Genomic DNA, 22186 nt, shown 5'->3' with positions numbered 1-22186 from the left:
GTGCCTCCGTTTCCCAAACGGCTGAACTGGTGGGGTGTTCGAGAGCCGCCATAGTTAAAGTTTACCAGGACTAGCGCCAAAATGGTCAACAACGACCCAACGGCAAAACTGCAAAGGTCAGTGAAAGGTTGATGTTAGAGGTGAGCGCTGAGTCCATCGACTCGTACAGGCGATATACACTGTTGAAGAGTTGACTACCCAATACAACATGAGCCAACCAGGAATAATACCTGGCATGACCATGTGTCGGACGTATGGGCTATACCAGCAGACAACCCCTACGGCATCCTCTCCTAACCAAGGTTCATCAATGTAAAAGACTCGCCTTGTGCAAAGAGCATGCAAGTTGGACGTTAGAAGACTGGAAGAAGGTGTACTGGTCGGATGAGTCACATTATTTAGTCCACACTGTGGATGGTCATGTATGGATTTGGCATAACATTAGGCTCTTGATCCAGCATGCATGGTATTAAAAGTGCAGGCTGGTGGAAGCAGTTGTATGGTGTGGGGCATGTTTCACCATCAGGAACTTGGACCCCTGGTGCCTGTGGAACAACATATCAATGGTCTCCACTATCGTCAACTGCTTGCTGACTGTGTACACCCCGCTATGTTACACTTTTTTGCCGAATGGCAATGGTGTCTTCCATGATGACAATGCGCCGAGCCATCAGGCACTTGTTGCGTAGGATTGATTTGAGGAACACAGTTCTGACTTCCAGCATATTGATTGGCCTCCGAACTCTCCTGATATCAATCCCATAGAGTACTTGTGAGACACTATGGAAAGGCATATCACGCATCTGGATATACCAAGCACCTCCATACCTGCATTACACACAGCCTATTTGGGCATACCTCCTGAATGCTTCCAACATCTTGTTGAATCAATGCTACGTCGGATAGCTGCTGTACTGAGGGTAAAGGGAGGACCTACAATGTATTAGGTAGGTGGTCATAATTCAGTGATCACTCAGTGTAAATTGGGGAAATTTTTGCTTCCTCAATTTTAATGGACAACATGACATGAGAAGAAATGTCGCATTGTGGGTTATTTAATGTTAGGCAATTAAAAGTACTCTTGCAGTTATATGTACAAGAAGCTCTGATTGATGTTAGTGCTGCATTGGGTTTTTTCATATATGCAGTGCTGTAAATTACTCTTACTTTCTTCCCCAACCATTTAGGCATATCTGCAGGCTGAAAACATTTCCAAATGAATACTTAAAGATCAGCTAGTTAAACGTGATAAAAAAGATCCACTATGCAAAAGTTAAGGAAGTTGTATGTTCTCCACTGTTAAACTGAATGTGCTTGCCATATAATAAACTTAATACTTGATATAATAAACCTAAAACTTAATATAATAAACCTTTTATACTTGGTAAATATCATTTACACAGAAATTTGTAAATAATATTTACCAAGTATAAAAGACTCAGAACAGGAAATACAGGTAGCCCTTGATTTACGTTGGGGTTAGGTTCTTGGGAGGGTCAGGCACAAATGGAACCCTTTATATAATGGAGCTAATCGGAAATCACAGGGTTAGGTTCTGGGTACCAAAAATTTTGCCTACCACTTTGCATCGATTGTTTTATTTTATTAGCATTCTTCATAGTTGTAGTAATTGTCGATGGAAGCATATTCATAGCCCTGCACACACACATTGGAGCGGCTTAAATTAAAAACTTCATGATTTATTAATAGGACAATTAATAAAACAATGTTAGCATAATAAATTTCCAACACGTGTAAATAGCATAAACAACAACCAACTGAATGCTTCACCGCATCCACGAGTGGTTACTTTGAGGGTAGGAATCTTTCTTGTCTCTGATACGAATGCGCTAATTGCTGATTGGCTTAGATTGTCCTAAATCACGTGAACAGTGCACGATACATAGCACAGTATGATGCCAATAAATTTTGTCTGACAATTTTAAACTTTCAATTTATAAAAAAAATTTGCAAAAATAAATAAATAAAAATGGCATTGTGGTTAGTGATCGGTGCAAATCGGACCAGCACAAAACAAGGGATATCTGTATTGTATTCCTAGAAACTTAACTAGAAAAACTTTTATTCTTATTAGGCAGGAGAACATATCGAATAAGCTTTCCTTTAAGGACATAGCGGCTTCCATAGCTGAGTGGTCAGGAGTGGGAATGCAGTAGCACAAGCTCTTTGAGTAGACCAGGGTTCAAGCCCCTGACTGCTAAATATGGTCGATCTGCCAATCCACACTGGACCAGCTTGGCAGATTATGGTCCATTACCTTCAACATGAATTGTTGAGGAGGCTTCCATCCTGCAGTGAATTGATAATGGCTGCTGCTTACCCTTTAGCAGAACCCCAGGTACCAAGTGATTTGTGACTGAGCCAACTGGGATTTCTCTTGAGCAATTGCTAGTTTTTTCACATTGCTTTTACATATCAGTGGACTCTCTCCCTTGTTCAGTGCTTAACTTGTAAAGTTAGCTCCCTGATAATTGGTTTGTTTTGTCTGTTCTTGGCCACCCCCAGTCAAAAGAAGGTTATCATCTTATTTCTGAAGTGTTGGTGAGTAAAATGACTTAGTTTCAAGTTGACAGTTGGGGTGTAGCTCTTGATGTAAATGGATTTCTAAAAATGACTTTTGTTTTGGAATTCTTTGATAAGCTTCAATAAGCTTTCCTACATATTTTTTAGTTATGGCTTTACTAAAATACTAAATAAAATACTTTACTTAAATATTTTTTAGTTATGGCAACTATGGTTTTTCCTATGTCTCCCACAATGTCAGCTTTCATATAATTAATTTTAGTGGTAGTATTAGCAATGGCCACATGGTGCAAGGAAGCCTATGGCTTATGTTGTGCCACCCAAAAAAATAATAATAAATAAAATAAAATTATAATAATAATAAGAAAATAAAATAATAATTAATAAATAAGAGAAAAAGAAATGGACAACCTAAGCATTTCCCCTCCTCTCATAGTTAATTATCCAGCTGACCTTTGAATTTCCCCAAACTCTCAGCCTCTACCACCCATCTAGGAAACTTATTCCATAATTTATAATTCGCTGGCTAAAATAAAACAATTTCCTGCAATCCAGTCTAAACCTCCTCTCCCCCCCCCCCATAACTTGAAATTTTGGCCCCTAGTTCTAGAATAATTTATAACTGTGAAAATTTCGTCCTCATTCATTTTGCTGATGCCTCTCAGAGCCTTAAACACCTCAATCAAGTCTCCTCTAAGGTGCCTAGTTTCTAAGCTCTACAACCCACATATTCAGTCTTTCCTCATACGGACTCCCTTTTGCCAATCTCACCAAGCGAGTTACCCGTCTTTGGACCTTTTCATGAATTATTCGAAGTGTGGTTTCACAATAGCCTTATATAATGGGATTATGATGTCCTTATCTCTACTAGTAATTGTTCGATACATCATCGATAGGACACTATGCGCCTCCCTTGCAACCTGTCTACAATGCTCAGAGAATTTAAAGTCCGACTGTATTGTAACACCCAAGTCCCTTTCCTCCACTACCGGCTTTAGTTCAACTCCACCAAGTGTATAAGTTATTTTGGGGTTACTGTTCCCCAGGTGCAATACCTTACACTTTGCTGGATTAAAGCATAGCTGGCATTTTTCTTACCATTCCTGAAGTCTATCTAGGTCATTCTGAAGTAGCTCTGCTTGGCGGTGATCATTAACTACTCTACCAATCTTTATATCATCTGCAAATTTAGACATCATGCCTTCAATCCCTTCATCGATGCCATTTATGAAAATCAAAAACAACAGTGGTCCTAATACTGATCCTTGAGGAACCCCACTTCTTATCTCAACCCAATCTCAGGACTAACCATTTATCGCAACCCTCTGCTGGATGGCTTCAGGGCAGGAGGCTCATGTGGGATTGAGTCAAATGCTTTGCTGAAATCCAAATAAAAAATGTCAAAATTATTCCCCAAGTCCAGCTCTTGAGTGACCCTGTCAAAATAGCTAACCAGATTAGTTACACATGATTTTTCCCTTTATAAACCATGCTGTGAGTATTCTTCAGAATTCCATTTCTATCTAAATGATCCTGAATTCCATGTTTGATTATTGTCTCCATGATTTTCCCTACTACTAAAGTTAGACTAACTGGCCAGTAATTTCCTACTTCACTCTTAGAACTGCCCTTATGTATTGGAGATACATTAATACTTCCAATCAATGGAATCATTCCAGAGTTCAATGATACTCTCATAATTAGCCTCAATGGTTCAATGCACTCCACTTGCCCACCCCCCTTAAGATTATAGGGTATATGCCATCAACCCCAGGAGCCGTACTGGCCTGTAGGCTCAAAAGTTTTTTTTATTAAATAAACATGTGATTTTCAACATCATTAATTACATTTTTTTCAACTTCACTCCCATAATTTCTCATTGACGTAAAGTGTTTTTCTTCTGTAAATATTGATGCAAAATAACTGTTGAGTTCATCTGCAACTTCAGATGAGGTATCTAATACTATTCCACATCTATTATATATAAGAGTCCAATCTGGTTTGTTCTTCTCGTTGCATTTATATATGTGAGGAATTCCTTATCCCTCCTCTTTGCTCTTTTTGCCAGTAACTTCTCATAATCTGCCTTTGCCAGCCTAACGTTTTCTGTGGCACTATTACAGATCAATTTGTAGCTGTTATATGCTTCTGTACTTTTTATTGCTCTGTAACTTTACCATGCTGTCTTTTTCTGCTCAAGTAATCTGGCAACTTCATTATTAATCCAACTTGGAATTGTCCTTGTGGAGTATTTTTTTTAATGGTATATATGCATTCAAGGCTTCTGTGATTAATGTTTTAAAGGTATACCAAAGCTCAATTGTATTACTCTCTGTGAGATATCTACCCAGGTAATAGAGGCCATGTAGCACTAAGCCATCATAATTTCCTTGCCTGAAATTATAACCCATTCCTTTGCCTTTAACTACTGTTACCTCTCACTTCATTGTCCCTTGTAGAATTCCATGATCACTTCCTGCTACTGGTTCCTGTACTGTCGGCCCTATTATGTCATCTGGTTTGTGGGTGATGATGAGGTCTAGAGTATTCTTTTCCCTAGTACTTTCCCTGACATGTTGATACAAATAGCAATCATCTAGTTGATTTAAAAATCCCCCCCCCCCATGTGGAGTTTCCCTGTCATTTGCTCCAATCAATTAGAGGCAAATTAAAATCGCCCATAATAAGATGTTCACGCTTACTTGCCCATTCCATTTGCATGTAGAGGCTCTCATCATAATCTTCACAATCACCTGGCCTGTAGATTACTCCCACTCTCATTACACCTTTGCTTCCAACTATCTCACACCATACAGATTCTATATTAGCATGCGAAATGTCTGAATCCAGGAAGGCTTTCATCATGCTCAGGCTGCTTTTGATAAGAAGCATGACCCCACCACACTTACTACCTTCCCACTTCTTCCTAAATACATTATACATGCTGTACTGAAACTCATCATCCCCTATCTGTGGGTGGACATTTTTTTGACTACTTCTTTGTGCTGGCTTTGATTTATTTCAATTTTTCAGCTCTTGCCTTTTAATATACAAAGACATGAGCAGCCTTCCTCCTCCATTCAGACAGTAATGGTGTAGTGGCAGGATATTGCTACTGTAGGCTGCCATCTTGGATAGCGACATCACTCATTTGACTTTTTCTGTTGGAGAGGAGACCAATATTGAAGTATACATATACACTGTGCTGATATTTAGATAACTGTGTTACTATAAATTGTCATGGCTGCTAATGGATTTGAATAAGCCGGCAAACTTCGTTGGAGGTCCCCATATTGCCTGATTGTATGATATTAACATAGAACATAGATATTCAGCAATTCACAAAGTATTTTTTTGTTAGTATGTATATTCAATATAATAGTTATTATTGTGTATATAATGCATATATGGCCTTGGTTGGGGCCCTAGGTTACGCTTAAAGTGGTTTAGTATTGATTTTTCTGTTTTCTTAATATTGCCTGCAAGTGCCAAATTGGGCTACTTTTGGGCAGAACTTTACCTCTTGCTGGAGAACCCCCAGTGAGGCCCAACAGAGTGATTCTTATATTTTGATTAACCCTATAAAATTACTTATTTTTCAGAATTTTTATAGTGCTCTCTACCTGTTAGGTTAGGAGATATAGATTCACAAAATGGCTATGATTTTGTATTACCATACAGGTTTTCAGTTGTACTTTATTGGATTATTTTGTACTGATATACTGTTTTATATTGCTAACTTAGGAAAAATGACAGATGATAATGTTTCTCAGTCATCGATGCCAGGTGACTTGACTGTTTTCCCCGATGTTTTGGAGGCTAACTTTGACGAATTGCAGGAACAGTTCAAGAAATTTGTTGATTTAATGGGAATGGAGGTGCCACTGTTGCATTCAATGCAAGAAGAGTTCAATAACCCTGTTGAATAGTCAAGGTGGTAATGTACATGCAGCTGATACCTCGACATCGGACTTCATCTTTGCATTAAAAAATAACCTTTTAGATGTTTTGAAGGATGGTGCAAATGTTAACTCTTCTATGTTCATAGAGGATAGTTGAATCTGGACTTCAGTAGAGAGGTTGATGCTGGACCTAACGATAGAAAATGAGAAATTGAAAGCGAGGATCGACGAGAAAAACTTGCCTGTGACTGTCCAATCCCCTAGCTTTGCTACTGTTACTTCTTCTAAAATAGGCACACAGGTCTTGGGCGATAAAGGGCTTATGCCAAAGCATATAGTGATTATAAGGGCAGGACAGAATAGTACCTGCAAAACTAGTGAAGAAGTGAGACAGAAAGTCTGAAAAATCTTTAAATCCGAGTTTAAACAGTTAAAAATAAGATCAGTGAGAAAGGTTTGCGAAAAAGGTATATTGATAGAAACTGCATCACAGAATGATATAGATAAGTTCAAAAGCTGTAATAAATTTAAAGAATTAGTCTATGGACCTACCAAAGAAACTCAATCTTACGTTAATAATTTATGAAATCAATAAAGCTATCTCTGACTCTGACTTATTAGATGATCTTTACGGCCGACAAAAACTTGACCATGGAATTACAGAAGAGGAATTTAAGCGCACAGTAAAAATTAGATTTAAAATCAGGTCGCGGAATAAAAATAACCTACACTGGATTATAGAAATGCCTGGTATTATTAGAAAAATTCTTATGAGTTTTGTTGATAAGGTGTTCCGAGGCTAGTCCGTGCATGGTGTTAAAGACATTTTTATTCGCTAGCGATGTTTTAAGTGCTTAAACTATGGACATTCGTCCAAGAATTGTTATCAGGAACAAACTACCTGTGGGCATTGTGGCAACCAAGGTCACCAAATTGGAGAGTGCCCAAACGAGGAATCCACTGTCTTTTGTCCAAATTGCAAGTTGCGAAAGCATAAGTCTGACCATTCTTATAGAGATATTAAGTGCCCAGAATTTATAAAAGCTCAGAAAGCCACTAAAGTTAGAACTGACTATGCTTAGTACACCAGTTAATAGAAATATTATTAGTGAAAACATCAAGACGTTGCAATTGAATTGTCAGCATGTGCTATCATCAGCAAAACTATGGATAGGATTTCCAGTCAATGGAAGAAGGTCATTAATATACAAGAGGAAAAGAGTGGGGGAAAGAACTGAACTTTGGGGGACACCGGCATTAGTGGAAAAGTTAGAAGACAGAGAGCCATCTACCCTCAGTGAGCGATCGGAGAGAAAACTGGATAACCAATTACAAAAAACAGTTGGCAAACCATAAGATGGAAGTTTGTTTAGAAGACCTTTATGCCAAACACAATCGAAAGACTTTGAGATGTCTAGAGGAGGTGGAAGTACAAAAACTTATAAGGAAAGTTTTTGATGCCTCATTACAAAAGAAAAAGCGTAAGAAAAATGTTCCCTGGTGGACTCAGAGACTTACATCTCTGAGAAAAAATTTATAAACAGCTCATAGAAATAATCAACGTGTTAAAAGAGGTAATAGATCTCGTGTGGAGATTGATTGTCTCAAGGAAATGTATAAAATGGCAAGGAGAGCATACTTTAATAGTATCTACAAGGAAGAGCATTTAGCTTGGGATAGGTTAGTTGAATCAAAGCTTAAAGATGACCTTTGGGGTTTATCCTATAAATTGGTCTGTGAGAAAATACATCCAGGTGAAACTTTTTCATCTATTGTAACTTTGGATAATGTCGAAACATTCACATGGCCTGATTCTATCAGTGCTCTGCTTGATGGAATTGTTCGAGATGTTACAGTCCCTGAAAGTAATGAACAGATTATAATGAGTCTTCAACATTTAACCTGTGTTGGCAACAGTTATGAGGATCCTGTATAGATGGTTCTGCATTATTGCTTTAACTAGTGACTCCATTATTTTCCCTGGAAGAAATTAAGCTAACAATCCTGTAATTACTCATTTCCTGCTTTGATTCTCTCCCCCCCCCCCCAATTGTGAACTGGGGATATATTTGCACATCTCCAGTACACAGGGACCTCCCCTGAATAGAGAGAGAGAGAGAGAGAGAGAGACTCTCATAATTATAATGGGTTTGCTTGCCTCCTTTGCTCCCACCCTTAATATGATTGGTCCCATCCACCTCAGGTGCCTTTTTTATGGTTAAATTCAACAATTTTTTCCACTTCCTTCTCAATTATCATGAAATCATTAGGCTCCCTGTTAGAGTTTATTAAACTTCCGGCATCCCCCCTAAAGAATAACTATGAATGTAGATGTGGAATACCTATTTAGCCTTTCGGAAACCTGAGCAGAATCGACAACTGATAAACATTGACATCATGTGGACCAATGTGATTCATCCCTTTCATCCTATTGTTAATATAAGTAAAGAACTCTTTGCTGTTTTTCTTTGCCAAAGATTTCTCTTTTATCTGCTGTGGCTTGTATAATCTCATTTGGGACTTGATTGCAGACTAGTTTATATCTTTCATAGGCCCGATATTTTATATGCCTTCCATGTACATTTTTCTTCTTTGCCACGTGTCTCAATAATTAATCTGACATTCATTTATGTATGAAAAAGCCTAGTAGCTCTTATGATTATTTTCCCAAATGCTTCCCATTTAGAATTTGTTGTTGGTGGTAACAACATTAGTGCCCAACTGTATAGAATTTAAAAAAAAAAAAAAAAAAATTTTGTGACTTCTTATAGCCTTTATGAAAGCAAAATCCCTTCCCTTTACCCTTGATATGGGAGTTTCACATCAAGGTTCCTCATGTGTTAAGAATCTGCAGATTCTTAACAAATGAATAATCACTGCTTGATAATCAGATTAAGAATGTTGTTGCCTCTCCAACATGCTGCTATAGAAAACAGTCATCCAATAAATCCACAAAAGTCTTACTAGTTTGTGAGTGACCAGCCCACAAGTTTCGGTCAATATTTAGAAAGTTAAATTTTCTGTTATAAGACATTCTGATTTACTGGCCCACTCTGTTTCTCTGTACAGGGTATGTCAAAATTATGTTAACACTTATATGGAAAAACATTGTCAAAATTATGTTAAAACTTATATGGAAAAAAACATTTATTGTAATCAACATTAACTGAAATCAACATTTATTTTATTGTATTGTATATGTGGAATATTATGTATGCAAGGTCTCAACCTGTTGTCCATTGTTATCAACACACAATAGGAAATGATTGAAAGTAGCATTTAACACCCTAACGCATAATTCTCTGGGAATAGATGTTACCACATTGGTAATTCTTTCCTTGAGTTAGCATTAGCATTAGTAGAGGCATTTGATGCAAGAAAGCAAGCTTATGCAGCATCAGCCAAAAATAAATAAATAAAAAATAACCACTTCCGCTTCACCCCTCTGTTCGTTCGAAATACCTGTCCAGCTGAGCCTTAAACTTATTTCGGCTATCAACTTCCACAACAAGGGATGGAAGTCTGTTCCACCAACCAACCAACCACCCGCTGGCTAAAAGGCAAATTTCCGCACGTCTATCCTACATCTGTCTTTCCTTAATTTGAATTTATGCCCTTTCAGGTGATTATTCTGAGCAAGAGGAAGAATCCCATCAGCATTGAGCATGCTCAAACCATTCAAGGCTTTATACACCTCTATCAGATCACCTCGCTGGTGCCTAGTCTCCAGACACTGTAATTTGCAAAACTTAAGCCTTTCTTCGTAAGAGCACCACTTTGTTCCATTCAGTAATCTTGTTGTCCTTCTCTGTACTTGTTCCAGCAGCTCTACATCCTTCTTGAAATGAGGGCTCCAAGCCTGTATACTGTACTCTAGGTGTGGCCTGACCATTGCCTTATACAAGGGAATAATCACCTCCTTATCCCTGCTAGAAAAATTCCTATATATCATTGACAATACACCATGAGCTACTCTTGCGGCTTGTCTGCACTGCTCAGAGAACTTCATATCTGCCTGCACAATCCCCCCCCCCCCCAGGTCCCTTTCATTCTCTACCACTGTCAGTGTAGCCACAGAGTTGATACGTTGCTCTGGGGTTGCTGTTTCCCATATGTAGTACTTTACATTTGTCAATGTTAAACTTCATTTGCCACCTCTCAGCCCATCTGCTCAACCTTTCCAGATCCTGTTGCAGCAGCATAGTGTCAGTAGTGTCCTCGACAATCCTGCCAGCCTTTGTATCGTCTGCAAACTTGGACATTAAGCTTGATATACCATCATCAATATCATTTATAAATACAGAAAACAATAATGGACCCAATACTGAACCTTGAGGGACTCCACTAATAACATTAGTCCACAATGAGCAGTGTCCATTGATTACCACTCTCTGTCTTCTCCCCCTCAACCACCCCTTTATCCATAGCAGCAGTCTTCCATGTGCAACAGTATCAAAAGCCTTTCTAAGATCCAAGTGTATAATATTAAAGTTATTGCCTGCATCCAGTTCTTTTGTGACTGCATCATAATATCCAATCAAATTGGTCAGGCAAGACTTCCCCTTAACAAAACCATGCTGTGTCCGAGCTATAACTGGTCTTGTCTAGATGATCCTGCAGTGCTTCTTTAACCAGTGCCTTCATTAATTTTTCGGGAACAGAAGTTAAACTCACAGGTCTATAATTACTTGTGTCAGCCTTTGATCCTACTTTGTGAATTGGGGTCACATTTGCACATCTCCAGTCCATGGGTACCTCTCCTGAGTCCAAGGAAGCTCTCATAATTATGGCTAAGGGTTTGCTTACTTCCTTGCTGCCTCCTTTAATATATCTGGATAGATCCCATCCATCCCAGGTGCCTTTCTTGTGTTTATCTTCAACAATTTCTCCTCCACTTTACTCTCAGTTATTACAAGATTCTCTAGCTTACTGCCAGAGTTGAATACACCTCTGGCATTCCCCTCGCTGAATAACTCCTCATGTGTGAATGTCGATGCAAAATATTCATTTAGTTTGTTAGCTACCTGAGCAGGATCATCAACAGTTGACCCATCGATATCAAGTGGACCAATCTGATTCATCCTCTTCCTTCTAGAGTTTACATAAAGAACTCTTTCCTGTTTTTCATTGCATCCCTTGCCAAAGATTTCTCGTAATCTGCCTTCGCCTGCCTAACCTCCTTTGTAACTTGGTTACAGATCAACTTGTATCTATCATAGGCTTCTGTGTCACATGTTAATTTGTATGTATCCCATGCATTTTTCTTCTCTGCCATATGTCTCATTAGTTCATCTGACATCCATTTAGGCCTAAACCTTGAACAATATTTCTTAGTTGGTATGTAAAGCCTAGTTGCTTCCAAGATAAGTTCTTTGAATGCTTCCCATTTTGAATTTGCTGTTGGTAACATTATCAGTTGGTCCCACTGTATAGAATTTAAATAGTCTCAGTCCATCGTAGTCGCCTTTACAAAAGCAATAACCCTTCCCTTTACCCCTAATGGTAGTTACCTCTTTGAGTAAATCCCACTTGAGCACACTGTGATCACTGCCACCTAGTGGTTCATTTATCTGCAGATTCTTAATGCATGAAGAATCACTACTGATAATCAAATCAAGAGTATTGCTCCCTCTAGTTGCCTGCCGAACATGCTGATGTAGAAAACAATCATCCAATAAATCCACAAAAGCCTTGCTAGTGTGTGAGTGACCAGCCCCCAAATTCCAGTCAATATCTGGGAAATTAAAATCCCCCATTATAAGACTCTCTGATTTACTGGCCCACTGTATTTCCCTGTACAGTTTCTTATTATACTCATCAGAGTCATTAGGCCTATAGCACACTCTTACTCTCAATTTTAATCTCCCAATGCTTATGTCACACCAAACTGACTCGACACTGCACTGTCCAGCAATGTCGACTGGCTTCACTTCCTTGGATTTTATGTATTTCTTAACTAATAGCATAACCCCTCCTCAGCCGACCGGGCTAGCCGAGTGGGTAAAGTACCTGCCCGGCAACCCAAAGGTCGCGGGTTCGATTCCCGCCTCAGGCTTGGATCAAAGTACTGCAAAAACCTTGGGAGGTGCAATATGGCCACAGAAGCCGATGCGCCAACAACTACCAAATCAAAAAAAAAAAAAAAAAAAAAACCCTCCTCCCTTCCTATCCTGTCTATCCTTTCTGTAGACATTGTACTCCCCAAATTCCAGTTCTGCATTCCTTATATCTGTGTGACACCACGTCTCTGAAATCCCAACAATATCTGCCTTTGATGTTTTGAGCAATACCTCAAATTCATCAAATTTATTTACTAAACTCCTAGCATTGGTGTACACGCAAGTATACATGCACCTGTTCTTTTTCTTAGCTACCCTAACACAACCCATGTGTTTACTCGTACCCCAATGATTCCCAGCAGTCTCTGAAATATCCTGCATCTTATTTTCCAGGCTTCTGCTCATTCCAATAGAAGCAGTGCAAGAATCACTTTCACCTCTGCCAGTGGCTACTGTTAATCTATTAGTCCTTGTATTCCCCCAATCTAGCAATTTTCCGACCCACCTAACACTGCCTCGATAGCATCAGCAAACATTCTTGCACCCTTTGTATTTAATGTATCCATCCCTGTAGTAGCAGTCTCTCCTGTTAACAAGTACAGACCAGGCTGAAAAAAATTCTACTCCTTGAGCCTTGCACAATCTTTCCAGGGCCGAATTGATCGAAGAGTTCATTGATATTCCGAACTTTCGTGCTGTACATTCTGTCTTTCACCATATCCCACAACCAGAAGTCACAGTGTGTCAGATCAGAGGAGTGGAGAGACCATTGCAAAGGCCCACATCTTCCTACCATCTTTGTGGAAATGTGTTATCTAGGAAATCACAAACAATACAACCAAAATGCGCAGGTGCACCATCCTGTTGAAAATACCCCGCTGAGCATATTGTCAGTGAAAGTTCATCGATGGCATAGGACTCAGGCATATGTAAGTAGGATTTGGAATTCACTGTTGGGATGTCAAAAAAGTAAGGTCCAATTACACTAGCAGCGGTAACGGCACACCAGACATTCACCTTTGGGGAAGCACATTCGTGCTCACGAAGTACTTGTGGATTTTTGGTACCCCAAAGGATTGTGTTGTGTCGGTTCACATGACCGCTAATGTGAAAAGTAGCTTCATCACTGAATATCATCTGATACACGGTATCCAGTTGGATGTTTGCCATTTTTGCTAAAATCTGGCAGCATTCCACACGAACACGTTTTTAACCTTCTGTCAATGCTTGGACGAGTTGGATATGTTACAGGCGCATTCTGAGGTCCTGCATTAAAATTCTCCGCACAGTTTTCTGTGAATTCCCTGTTTCCAAACTGCATTGTTTGGTAGACTTTCCCGGACTATTCAGAATTGATAGTGGAATAACAGCGATGTTCATTTCACTTCTACATGTTCTATGTTCAGCATTACCTTTGTAGCTATCCACAACTGAGCCAGTTCAAACAAACTTTTTGTATATACGATAAATCGTTAAACAGCTTGGTGGGTCCATTGAAATTGTTCTTGGAACTTGTTGCCGACTATGGTTGGAGAACGAAACACTTCCATCAAACTTGCCCCCACTCTTCTTTCTTCTAGCATTAACCTCTCTGCCATTATATCTGAAAAAAAAAAAAAAATAAATAAAATAAATAAATAAAAAAATAAAATAAAATTCAAATTTTCATACCATATAAGTGTTAACATAATTTTGACATACTGTGTACAATTGTTCATTGTTCTCATCATAGTCTTTAGGCCTATTACATACTCCTGCTCTTATTTTTGTTTTCCTGCAGATTCTTATCAGTAGGCACAGTGCGTATGTCAACCAAACTGACTGAACATTGCATTGACCACCCATATCAACTGGGGATGCCTTAAGTTTTATGCGCTACTTAAATAAGAGCATATTCCCCCCACCTCCTGTTTTATGTGTTCCTTCTATGTACATTGTACACCCCATATTCAAATTCTACATCCCTTATAGCTGGGTGAAATCACATCTCTTCATATCCTCACACTGCCTGCATTTGATGAATTGGCCAGCACTTCAAATTTATCAAATTTATTTGTTCTGCTCCTAGCATTGATCTATATGTAACTATACATGCATCTGTTCTTACTCTTAACCAGTTACCCTAACACAGCTGAAGCTCATCTTTTTACTTGTTCCATTGTGACTCCCAGCAAATCTCCAGCACCTTGCTTTCCAGGCTGATGCTCATATCCCCCTGTATCTCTCCCCTCCAAGCTAGCAATTTTTGCACCCTTTCTGTTTAAGTGTATCCCATCTCTGCAGAAGCAGCCTTTCCAATTAACATGCACAGATTATGCTGAGAAAAATTCTACCCCAAACAAGCCATGGAATGACCTACATCTTCCTGGAAAGAGAAAAACAGAAATGACCAATACAGATAAACAGCCTCGAAAAAACAAACTGATCAATCTTCTAAATCTAAATAATGGACCATATCCTGCAGTAGAGTTGTAGCCAACCTTGTAGCAGCATTCACTCATGATGAGTCAGTAGGCACATGTTTACAAGAAACCAGTTTAACTGCTGAAATATCTCCTTCAATAAAAAAAAAAAAAAAAAAAAAAATACACACTATAAAGATAAGGTAGAGATTCAACAAACACCCTATGGTGGCATTGCCATTTTAATGGAATTCAGAATTTCCTCCACACATGTATATCTGTGTACTTCCTTAGAGTTGCAGCGTGTACTGCATTCACCATCACATATACCGAAGCAGACTTCAATGACCTTATTGATCAGATACTGATTCCATTCTGGCTCCTGAGCAGTTTTAAAGGCCACTGCCCATTTTGGTGTTCACCTTAAAAGACAAGTGAGGAAAGCCACTCGAAAAGCAGTACTTAACAAGCACAACCTTACTATATTTAACGCTGGTTCTCATACATATGTGCATTTTCCTGCAGGATAAATCTGCTGTCAATATTTCCATCTGTTCTCCTGTATTGTGTCCAATCATTGACTTGATAATGTTAGATGACCTCTTCAGCAGTGATCATTACCCTATAGTTTGTCAAATCTAAAAAAACAACTTCACTTGAAAATGAGAGTCAAAACAAAATGGAAATTCATCAAAGCTGACTGGAACAAATTGCTACCCAATACAATACAAGCTCATTCAGTGTCAGCCCATTGATAATATAAATGAACACATAACAGAACAGATAATAGCTGGAGCTAATGTTGCATTACCACACATATGCAGGACATCAAAAACACACTAGCCACTGCTAGATGGAATACATAAGTGCAAAAAAGGGGAAAAAAATAAATGAAAATAATTGAATATATTTTGCAAATACCCTCCAGCTGATAACTTTATCAACTACAAGAGACTAAGAGCCAAAGCATGCCAGTTGAGAAGAAAGGCAAGAAAAGACCCCCGTGGATTCCATTTCATCCACTTTTACCAAAGATACCAATACCTGACTGATATGGAAAACAGTTATAAAGCTCAATTGCAAACACCAGGCAGAAAGATTCTCTCAACTATCTGCAGTGGGCGTATATGATAAAACCTTAAAAAAAATAAATTAATTAAAAAAATAAAGAAATAGCTGAGGGACAATATAAACTTCAACACAAAACACTCATGCCTCATGACTAACCATTTACTTTGTCAGAGTTGCAAGAACCCTTAAGTAGCTCATATAATAATGCTGCAGGTTCTGATAGAATATTCTGTCAGATGACAGAATATTCTATCATCTGACAGATCATACTAAAACAGTCAGATGACAGAATATTCTATCATCTCACAGATCATACTAAAACGGTCAGATGACAGAATATTCTATCATCTCATAGATCATACTAAACCGACCGGGCTAGCCGAGTGGGTAAAGTACCTGCCCGGCAACCCAAAGGTTGCGGGTTCGATTCCCGCCTCGGGCTTGGATAAAAGTACTGCAAAAACCTTGGGAGGTGCAATATGGTCACAGAAGCCAATGCGCCAACAACTACCAAATCAAAAAAAAAAAAAAAAAAAATCATACTAAAACAGTCATATGACACCTTCCATTTTTTTTTTTTTTTATCCCAGTCAGATTCTCTCTGAAAATTATTGTCCTGTCTCTTGCTGCCACTTGATCATGCTAGATTTCCCCAAACCAGGAAAGAACAAAACAAATTCACATAATTACTGACTTATTTCTCTTACATTCTTTTGTGATGTCTTAGTAAAACCTTGTGGAAAGTGATCCATAAGAGTTTAAGTGAAATCTGGATGACATTATCAAACAGACTCCATTCTTTCTACCAGGCAATTTTAATGGATACCTGTGGTAACACTCTTCAGAAAAATAGCATTTGCTTCAACAAATTCATTAGCAAATGCCAGACAGTTTATCAAACTGTAACAGGTTGCTTAATGATTTTAAGCAACCTGTAACTGAGAGCAAAGTGGAGGAGAAATTGTTGAAGTTAAACATAAGAAAGGCACCTGGAGTTGATAGGATCTGACCAGTTATATTAAAGGAGGCAGCAAAGAAATTAAACAAACCCTTAGCCATAATTATGAGAGCATCCTTGGACTCGGGGGAAGTCCACATGGACTGGAGATGTGAAAATGTATCCCCAGTTCACAAAGAGGAAGCCAAGGGTGACATGAGTAATTACAGACCAGTTAATTTAACTTCTCTTCTGGGGAAAATAATGAAGTCACTGGTTAAAGATGCATTGCAGGATCACCTAGACAAGACTGCAGCAATAATTCAGATGCAGCATGGGTTTGTTAAGGAAATGTCTTGTCTGACAAATCTGATTGGATACTATGATGTGGTTACAAAGGAACTGGATGCAAAAAAATAATTTTGATATCATATACTTGGATTTCAGGAAAGCTTTTGACACAGTTCTGCATGGAAGATTACTGTAGAAATTGGAGCAGAATGGTATTAAAGGTAAGTTGCTACAATCGATAAAAGGGTGGGAGAAGACAGAGTGGTAATCAATGGATGCCGCTCTTTGTAGACTAATGTTGTTAGTGGGGTCCCACAAAGTTCGGTGTTGGGGCCACTGTTGTTTTGCATGTTTATCAGTGATGTTGATGAAGGTATATCAGGCTTAGTGTTGAAGTGTGCAGATGATACAAAGGTTGGCAGGGTTGCTAATGACACTAATGGCAGTGTGCTACTGCAACAGGATCTAGAAAATTTGGGCTGATGGGCCGAGAAGTGGCAACTGAAGTTTAACATTGACAAATGCAAAGAACTGCATATGGGTAGAAGTAATGCCAGAGGAGAACGTATCAACTGTGGTACTACACTTAGAGTGGTAGAAAATGAAAAAGACCTGGGAGTGATTGTGCAGTCAGCTATGAAGTTTTCTGAGCAGTGCAGACAGGCTGCAAGAGCAGATCATGGGGTTTTGTCAATGATATACAGGAATTTTGCTAGCAAGGAAAAGGAGGTGATAATCCTTTGTATAAGACAGTGGTCAGGCCACACCTTGAGTACACTCAACAGCTCAAGAGGAACAAGACTCCATGACCTGCCTTGGCAACCCGTCTGCACTGCTCAACAAATTTTATATTTGACTGCACAATTACCCCCCCCCTCCCCAGGACTTTTTCACTTTCCACTTCCCTGAGTGTAGTACCACACAGTTGTGCGTTTCTCTTGGGTTATTGCTACCCATATGCAGTACTTGGCATTTGTCAATGCTAAACTTCAGTTGCCACTGCTCAGCACATTTGCCCAACTTGTCTAGATCCAAGTTGGAGTAGAAACTGTCTTTACTGTCATTAACAACCCTGCCAACCTTGGTATTATCTGCAAACTTGGACATTAATCCTGATATACTTTCATCTGTATCATTGATGAATACACAAAACAACAATAGACCCAGCACCAAACCCTGGGGAACTCCACTAATAACATTTGTCTACAAAGTGTCCATTGATTACCACTCTCTGTCGTCTCCCACTCACCATCCCTTTATCCATTGTAGCAACTTACCCATAATGCCATACCTCTCCAATTTGTACAGTAATCTTCCATGTGCAATCGTACCAAAAACTTTCCTGAAATCTAAGTATATGATATAAAATTTTTTTTTACATTCAGTTTCTTTGTGGCCACATCATAGTATCCAGTCAAATTGGTCAGAAAAGACCTCCCTTTAACAAACCCATGCTGTGTCTTATCTATTAATGCAGACTTGTCTAGATGATCCTGCAATGCTTCTTTAACCAGTGACTCCATTATTTTCCCTGGAACACAAGTTAAACTAACAGGTCTGTAGTTACTTGTGTCATCTTTTGAACCCCCTTTGTGAATGGTGATACATTTGCACACCTCCAGTCCATGGGAACCTCCCCTGAGTCCAAGGAAGCTCTCTTAATTATGGCTAAGGGTTTGTTTACTTCATTTGCTGCCTCCTTTAATATAACTGGATAGATCCCATCACCCCAGGTGCCTTCCTTATGTATAGCTTCAACAATTTCTCCTTCACTTTGCTCTCAGTTATTACTAAATCTTAGCTCCATGTTAGTGTTTATAAACTTCTGGCATTCCCCTCATTGAATAAATCCTCGTGTGAATGTAGATGCAAAATACTCATTCAGTTCAGCTACCTGAGCATAATCATCAGTAGTCAACCCATCTGTGTTACGTGGTCCAATCCAGTTCATCCCTTTCCTTCTAGAGTTTCCATAAGTAAAGAACTCTTTGCTGGTTTTTTTTGCATACTTTTCCAAAGATTTCTCATAATCTGCCTTTGCTTGCCTAACCTTCTTTGTGATTTGATTACAGACAAGCTTTTATCTGCCATAGGCGTCTGTGTCACCTGATAATTTATATGCATCCCATACATTTTTCTTCTCTGCTACAAGCCTTATTAATTTATGACATTCATTTAGGCCAGAACCTTGAAAATTATTTCTTAGTTGGAATGAAAAGCCTAGGAGCCTCCTAGATTAAGTCCCTGAAGGCTTCCCATTTAGAATTCAACTTTGGTAACATTATCAGTTGTTCCCATTGTACAGAATTTAAAAACTGTCTGAGACCGCTGTAGTCTCCTTTACGAAAGCAAAAGCCCTTCCCTTTAGCCTTGATGGTAGTTGCATCTTTAAGTAATTCCCATATCAGTACATTGTGATCACTGTCACCCAGTGGTTCCTTTATCTGCAAATTCTTAATGCATGAATAATCACTGCTGATAATCAGATCAAGAGTATTACTCCCTCTGGTTGCCTCTCGAACATGCTGCTGTAGAAAACAGTTATCCAATGAATCCAAAAAAGTCTTGCTAGTGTATGAGTGACCAATCTACAAGTTCCAGTCAATATCTGGAAAGTTAAAATCGTCCATTATCAGACATTCTGATTTACTGGCTCAATCTATTTCTCTGCACAATTGCCCATTATGCAGTGGGCAAAGCAGCAAAATCACATTTCTACCCCATAAACCATCCACATAGATTTCAGACCAGTTATTCAAAGAGCTTCTCGAACTACCTGGTAAAAATGTCAAAACCACAATATTTGGTTTTACCAAAATTTGGAAACATGGTATTCACGTTTCCAAGATGGCCATTCGAAAATTTTGAGCGTCCAGATCAGCCATTGTAACGCTGGACTGATGAAAATGTTGAAAAAATGCATAAAAATCATCCATGAGGACAAATGGTATATGATTAACAATATTTATGACATTCTCTGCCCTTCATTGTTGGCATGTTTTAACTACAAATTTAAACACAAAGCAGGTTACTGCAAAATTTTTGCCCCATTTGCTGAGTGACAAACAGACAGAGAACTGGCTTTCTCTGTGCAGGGACTTGCAAGTTGCTGATCAGCTGGTGTGCATTTGTACATATTGTTATCTCACATTCCTAAACAGCTGTTTGCCTTTTTACTTTTCTCAGTGAAACCCAAATATTTTATATCGTAATGTAGATAATTTTTTCCATACAGTTTCCTTTGATTTTGATTGAATTGATTTTCTGTTTTAATATATTCTTTATTTTCAGCAAAACCTATCAGGGCTGGACAGCCACATCAAGTAGGAGCTGCTCTCAGACCAAATATGATTCATCCACTAAATATGTAAGTTTAGTAAACTCTATTATTGAGTATATAATTAAAATTCTGCAAGTTATTATAAAACATTTTAATAATGAAACCATAAAATAATTTGCCTATTTGCTCCACTTTGTATTACTTGGATCTGTTTAAAGCTGGAGAATCCCAAGAAACAAATTGCTAATTTTTAGGATACTCAAGTTGGAAGTCATTAAACAAAGCAGCAAAGTGGTGTCTTACCCATAATTCCATAAATCCAAATGTTATAAAATTAGAGAAAGCCACCCCTTGACATGACTACTATCGGATTAGCAAACAAGAAAATATTGGAACACAAAAATAAATTGTGAATTTGGGCAAGGTTATAAAAAACATTGTTAATAGCAAAATAGGTGCCATCTCCAAAGCATGGTGGTGTTGAAATCTTTAACAGTAATAACTATCATCGTTGCATCATTTTTAATATTGGCAGCATATTCACCAACTCTAGAATGCTTGATCCAGTACCTTGGACTAGTTTCGAACAAAGTTATGTACAGTAGACCATTGAAAATCCGAATGTCAATAATCCAAATGAGCCAGCATATATTTCTTTTTTATGCTATTGCCATAAAATAATCACAGTAAGCGCCAGTTATTATAATCACATTTGCACGAATTGAATTTTGATTTTATTAAACGGCAATTCTAATAAGCGAAAATCGGAGGAATGTTATCCACAGGCTGTAAAAATGAAGATATAAAGCACAAATTTACACTTTTGTTACCTTACCAATTAACAAAATTAAATGATACGAGAAAATGGGCAAACAATCAATAAACCGAATGCTATCCAACCCATCTACTCTTGCTGAAAAGAGTGAGAGATCTGGTAGAAAAGAAACGAAGTTCAAAAATAGTGCTGAAAAAAAATAAGTAATTATTTTCGTTAAAGGCCTACATGTGTTATTGTGGCTGGAAAGTTCCACTTGTACCTATGAATGAAAATATGTAAGTACAACTTAGTGTTTTTGTTTCTAAACTTACTAAACCTTTTTTATTATTTATTTATATATATATTTTTTTCAGTCTCCAGAACAGTATTTTTGATAAATCCAAACAAATCGGAAGTCCAAACTACCTCCGGTCCCAGTTAGTTCGGATTATCGACGCTCAACTGTATAATAAAAGCAATATAGTTGTGCTTTGGAATTGTCAACATTATTTTACTAAGGCAATTCTGATAGCTGACATTAATGATGTTCATAAATTGGCTTGATTTCGCATTTTATTTCTGTGTTATAATCTTTCTTTGCATGATAATCTTGGGATGTGTGATGACAAGAGAAGTATCAGTTAATTGCAAGGTTGATTGCTTTAATTTGCTGGAAGAAGATAGATTGTAGTGCCTTTTATTGAAAACACATGAGTTGTGAAAATGAGAATTTTTTTTATTAATGTACTACCATTGAATTCCACTTAAACAAGGAATTTGAGGTCATTACAACTTGCACATTTCATTAATTACTTCTCTGGTGTTAATCAGTTACTTAGCTAAGTTAAGTTACTCAGCAACACTTTTTTTTTTTTTTTTTTTTTTTAAGATATTGAGAAACTTGGCAACTTGAACAGATTTTCATTTGGTCTTTGTGACTAAT

At 38.2% G+C, this 22186-nt stretch overlaps 1 protein-coding gene across 2 annotated transcripts in view; it reads left to right on the top strand.

The window, feature by feature from the left end:
* Nucleotides 1-22186, top strand: part of LOC150079406 (kinesin heavy chain-like) — a 429176-nt gene that overhangs the window by 356041 nt on the left and 50949 nt on the right. For both annotated transcript variants that reach the window (XM_090383638.1, XM_090383639.1), the window contains exon 24: nucleotides 20498-20573. In XM_090383638.1, the coding sequence (XP_090239764.1) occupies nucleotides 20498-20573 (76 nt within the window). The remainder of the gene's footprint in view (nucleotides 1-20497; nucleotides 20574-22186) is intronic.

The sequence above is a fragment of the Mastigoproctus giganteus genome, chromosome 10, assembly GCF_048544385.1.
Source record: "Mastigoproctus giganteus isolate SK-2022 chromosome 10, ASM4854438v1, whole genome shotgun sequence".
NCBI classification, from domain to species: Eukaryota; Metazoa; Arthropoda; class Arachnida; order Uropygi; family Thelyphonidae; genus Mastigoproctus; species Mastigoproctus giganteus.
This window is presented reverse-complemented; position numbering and strand designations above follow the sequence as displayed.